The sequence below is a fragment of the Lycium barbarum genome, chromosome 2 (assembly GCF_019175385.1).
Source record: "Lycium barbarum isolate Lr01 chromosome 2, ASM1917538v2, whole genome shotgun sequence".
Classification (NCBI taxonomy): Eukaryota; Viridiplantae; Streptophyta; class Magnoliopsida; order Solanales; family Solanaceae; genus Lycium; species Lycium barbarum.
Window position 1 is genome coordinate 144,198,439 of NC_083338.1, and position 5,877 is coordinate 144,204,315.

Genomic DNA, 5,877 nt, shown 5'->3' on the forward strand with positions numbered 1-5,877 from the left:
CCCCCACTAGCTCTCTACCCTGATACTCGACCTCCACCCCTTCTATCACCGGTCATGTCCTCGGTAAGCTGAAGTAGCGTCATATCCTGCCGAATCAACTCTCCCCAGGCCATCTTTGGCATACCCCTCCCTCTCTTCAGGCCCACCACTGTCATCCTCTCACACCTCCTCACTGGCGCATCAATGCATCTCTGCTACACATGGCCGAACCATCTCAACCTCCCTTCCCGCATCTTATCCACCACTAGGGCCACACTCACCTTGTCCTGAATCACTTCATTCTGAATCCTACCTCTCCTGGTATGCCCGCACATCCATCTCAGCATCCGCATCTCTGCAACCTTCATCTTCTATACATGCGCTTTCTTAACCGGACAACATTCCGTCCCATACAACATAGTCTGTCTAACCACCGCTTTGTAGAACTTTCCCTTTAGCATAAGCGACACATTTTTATCGCACAACACCCCCGATGAGAGCTTCCATTTCATCCATCCCGCTCTAATACGATGTGTGACATCATCGTCAATCTCGCTATTCCCTTGGATGATCGACCTCAGGTACTTGAAACTTTCTTTCTTCGGGAGTGTCTGGCTGCACGACCTCGTTCTCTACATGACTCCCATCTGTGAACTTGCACTCTAAGTACTTTGTCTTAGTCCTACTCAACTTGAAACCCTTCCACTCCAAAAAAAAAAAAAAAAAACTTTACCGCAGTATTTTACTGCGTTAAAGGACTTAACCGCGCCGTTACGGTTAAGTCCTTTAATGCAGTAAAATACTGCGTTAAAGGTAGTTTTGTATGAATTTTTTTTTAGGTATTTGGTCGGTTGTCTTTTTTATGGGGTTATTTTGGTTCCGGACTCCTGCAACGAATCCGGGTATTTGGAGTTAGTAAGGTGTAGTTGGAGCACATATTGTGTTTTCTGGCTTATGCTTTTTGGCAGCTAGCTGTCATTGGATGTATTGGGATCTAGAAATATTTTGTGACTAACGTACAGAAAAACCTCTTATAGGGAAATCTCCACTAGAAAAACTTTGGGACGAGGGGTAATATTGGTATTAGACTTTCACACGTAGACAAACTCTAACCAAGCAATTTACTTTTTGTAAAATATAAAAATAAAATGAATATTCAACTTCTCGTGCCTACCCAGTTAAAGTGGAATTGCCTTCCTAGTTGAAGTTGAATAAGGGGTAATATGTCCTATTCAACTTTTAAAGGAAATCGATGCAACTTAGGGGTGTTGATAGTTAACCCAACCGCTATTTCACCCACATCGTCTACAAAACAAAGCTTGTTGTGTTTATCTTGCGGATCAGTAATAGGTATGCTTGTCCCTTTGGGGACATCCGATAAAATTGGAATGATACAAAGAAGATTAGCATGATCCCTGCGCAAGGATGACTGCACAAATTGAGAAATGGTCCAAATTTTTCCTTGCCTCCCAAAACCGCGATCTCCTCAGATTTCTCTAGAACGAGTTTCTTCATTTTCCTGGATTTTGCTTTTTCACTGGTCCTAAATTTGCTATCTCTAATCTGAGGTCAGTTTCCATTTTCTTGGGTTTTGTTTGTATGTTAAAAATCTTCTTGTTTTATAAATACTCCTATTGATTAGATTGTAGTGAAATTTCCGTTTCCCTGAAGTGCATTAAAAAGATTGTATTGAACTTATTCTTTTGTCTTGGAAGAATTAGGTCCAATGGCATTAGGTTAAACTCCTGTTTATAGTTTCCCTTGCTTACCTAAGTTTAGGCAGAACATGTACAATGGGAAACTGGAAGTGAATATATTAAGCAAGCTACTTTGCATATGCATTGTGTTAAATATAGTGTATATATTTTTGTATTGGTCAAAGGTGATTATTAGTATATTGTTTCCTAGACAATGCTTCCTGATTATCCTCCACTATCTTCCTAGAATATTGCCTTCATGATGGCATGTTATCCGCCACTATCTTCCTAGAATATTGCTTAATTATTAGCCTTCATGATGGCATGTACATTGTATATATTTGGCTCTTCCCTTTGTGAATAAGGGAGAGCAGATTTGAATAATCTAATATGGTATCAGTTGCCTAGGGATTTTTTTCTCTGTCTTCCGCTCGCCCTAGCTCGAGTTTCCTTGCCCACCATTTTCTGTCTTCTATCTTCTGTCTTCTGTCTTCTCCTTTTTCAGCCATCCTAAATGCCGGACAACAAGTCCTCTTTTCACCCGGCTCTTGCCGTCTCAAATATCAAAAACCACGTTCCCATTATGCTTGAAATGGAAAACGATCAATACTCTACGTGGGCGGAACTTTTCAAGATTCACGCACGATCTCACAAGGTTCTTAATCATATCATTCCTCCGAAAGCCAGTCAGAGGATGATTCCTTCTACTGATGCAGAAAAGGAACTATGGTCAACCTTGGATGCCACGGTTCTTTCGTGGATTTATTCTACCATTTCTAACGACCTATTGCACACCATTATCGAGCCCGATTCAACGACTATGGAAGCTTGGGATAGATTGCGTGATATATTCCAGGATAATCAACATTCCCGTGCCGTTGCCCTTGAACAAGATTTCACCACTGTCTCTATGGTGCATTTTCCTAATATCTCTGCTTATTGTCAACGTCTCAATTCCCTTGCGGATCAATTGAAGAACGTTGGCGCACCGGTGTCGGACAGTCGTATGGTTTTGCAATTGGTAGGTGGTCTTACAAAACCGTACCGTGGTGTGGGTACGATAATCCGGCAAAGCAATCCTCTTCCTCCTTTCTATAAGGCTCGGTCTATGCTTGTTCTTGAAGAGGCCGGGATGTCTAAGGAAGCAGCCACCGAATCAGCTATGGTGATCACTTCAAATGATGACGGTCCGATTACTTCTGAAAAATCGGGTCGTTCTAAGGGGAAGCAAGGTGTGCAGCACTCTGGTGGTCGCCGCAACAACGGTGGCCGGAAGAAAAACAATTCCGGTGGTGACGGACGCGACTCCGGCAGCGGCAAAGGTGGTGGCAGGGGACAGAACTCCGGTGGCCAACGTGGGAGCTCATCATTCCCGCAACAGCAGCAGCATCAACCTTATCCTTGGGGTTGGTATGGTCAAGGTTGGCCCATTCCACCTTGCCCATTCCCAACTCAAGGTTGGGCCAGACCTCCTGTTCCTCAGCAGTGCCAGCCCAGTATCTTGGGCCCAAGACCTCAGCAAGCCTATGTTCAACAACACGCACCACTTAATTTTGGGCAGCCCATGTCGTATGCTCCTACGGATATCGAGAAAGCAATGCATACTATGTCTCTTCACTAACCCGATCCGTCATGGTACATGGACACCGGGGCTACATCTCACATGACCTCCTCTACAGGTACTCTCTCGTCTTATTTTAATTTGGGCAATCATCCTAATAATAAAATTGTGGTTGGTAATGGTCATACTATTCCAATTCTTGGCTATGGTCACACAAAATTATCTTCCCCGAGTCAATCCCTTTCCCTTCAGAATGTTCTTCATGCACCTAAATTGATTAAAAATCTCATTTCTGTTAGAAAGTTTACCACTGATAATTCTGTGTCAGTTGAGTTTGATCCTTTTGGGTTTTCTGTGAAGGATTATCCGACGGGGATGCCAATAATGAGATGTAATAGTCAAGGCGACCTTTATCCCATTTCTTCTATCAACAATCAAGCTTCCTCATCTACTTTTGCAGCCATCTCTCCTAAGCTCTGGCATGATCGTTTGGGTCATCCGGGAACTCCTGTCTTAGATGTGCTTAGAAAAAATTGATTGTTCTAAAAATTCTAGTTCTAGTATTTGTGGGTCTTGTGTACTTGGAAAACATATTAAGTTACCATTTGTTTCTTCTTCTTCGAGTACGACTATTGTTGACACCCAATTTTGTCCATCCTTTATTTAATTCTATTCATTCGGACGTCTAAATTTATTGACAAGCTAGATACTTCATTTTCACTGCTATTTATATTCGCCACTTTTATTTTAACATTACAAGTATTAATTTATCACAAATTTTAAATGTTCATCGTCATTTCACTTTCGGGTTTGGAATCGTTAAATTAATTACAAGACAAACATTTTATAAATCCTTACTTTCTATATACTGTTGACACCTAATTTTGTCCCGCGTCTCCTCCGAAATACCTATTTATACTTCTGGTATTTCGAGAAATTAAAAAATATGCATTTAAGTTTTACTATAATTATTAGTCTTTTATTCTTCTGCAGTTTATTATTATCATTATTATTATTATTGTTATTATTATTATTATTCTTAAATTATCATTTATTACTAATTGTCATTTATTATTATCATTCTTGTTATTTCCATTATTATTATTATTATTATTATTATTATTATTATTATTATTATTATTATTATTATTATTAATTACTAGTCATTATTATCAGCGTTATTTTTTGTTATGAATTATTTATCATCATTATCATCGTTATTTTATTATTAATTATTATCATTGTTTTATCAATAATTTTTATTTATTATTATTATTATCATCATTTGTTATTTGTTTTATTATTATTATATTATTATTACCAGTATTATTGTTATTAATTTATTATCATTTTTGTTATTATCAATAATTGTTATTTATTATTATTATTGTTAATTATTATCATCTTTATTATTATTATTATTATTATTAATTATTCTTATTGTGATTTTGTTATTAATTATCCATATTTGTTAGCTACTATTATTATTATTATATCTATTGTTATTTTTTATCACCATTATCATCAGCATTATCATTATTACCATTGTCATTATTGTTATCATTATTAGCAGTATTACTACCGCTATTTATTCGCTACTATTATTTAGTATTATTGAGATTTGCAACTTCCGCACACATATCGCATTTATTTAGCACATTTAAATGATAGCGTTTGTTATTAAATATTATTTGCACGGTCATTTGCGACATCATATAATTTTTACCCGGGTCTTTTTATAATTACATGTTTCCGTATTAGGTGATATTCTGGCACCCTTAGTACATCGTTAACCAAAATGTGTCTCTTATTCAAATTTAGAAGCCAAACTATTTCTTGCACTCGGTCCGTATTTTGACTTACCGGACCCCAAATCAAAGTCCGATTAATTCCTAATATTTTTTGGACTAGACCATATTTTTATCTCAATTTTTAGATCAGTCCATGTTTAATTTACTAGTCCATTCTTTTAAATACCCAGTCTAAAATTTGATCCGGTCCACAAATGGACCGGGTCCAATTCATTTTTTCAGTAAATTAAGGGAAACCCTTTTTAGGGTTTCCCCTTCATTTCCGCCTCTTTTTCTTTTCCTCTTCTTTTCTTTCCTCCTTTCTCCCTCACCCAAACCCTCATTTTCTCCTCGCCGCCGCGCCTCTTTCCTCTCTCGTCTTCTCTCTCTCTTTTCTCCTCTTTATCCTCCTCATCTCCTCATCTCTCTTTCTTCCTTTTCTCCTTTACTCCGCCTCCACTCACCCGACACCACTCCCACTCGTCGTTGTCCCCCACTCTCTGTCCACGCTCCTCTCTTTCTTAAACCAAACAAAGCCCTATAAATCGAGGACGAATTGTTCTGTCAAAGGGGGGATTCAGGGTTTTGAGGAGGGAGACGAGATCAGAAAAGGGAGACAAAAAAAAAACAAACAAGAACAGATCGAAAAAAAATAGGGGATTCTTTCCGGTGAACTTTAACCGGACATCGTTCTAAATCACTATATTTCACATAATCAAAAATCCTTTTTTTAATCGCAAGAAGTGTTTGTTCGTCGTCCTCGAGTAGATCCGGAACTCCGACGATCTCAGTTCACTGCACAAAAACGAGGTAAATTTCGATACATTTGTCATGTTTATTTTTTAATTTC

The 5,877-nt window shown here is 38.2% G+C and overlaps 1 protein-coding gene and 1 non-coding gene across 2 annotated transcripts; both read left to right on the top strand.

Moving 5' to 3' along the window:
* The first annotated feature begins 1,337 nt into the window (after positions 1–1,337).
* LOC132629496 (U6 spliceosomal RNA) lies at positions 1,338–1,439 on the top strand. Its single transcript, XR_009578271.1, has one exon. It is a non-coding gene; the product is annotated as a U6 spliceosomal RNA (small nuclear RNA).
* Positions 1,440–2,496: 1,057 nt separating this feature from the next.
* LOC132629084 (uncharacterized) lies at positions 2,497–3,297 on the top strand. The gene has a single exon (XM_060344822.1). It carries the CDS (start codon positions 2,497–2,499, stop codon positions 3,295–3,297), a length of 801 nt encoding a protein of 266 aa, XP_060200805.1.
* Positions 3,298–5,877: the final 2,580 nt, after the last annotated feature.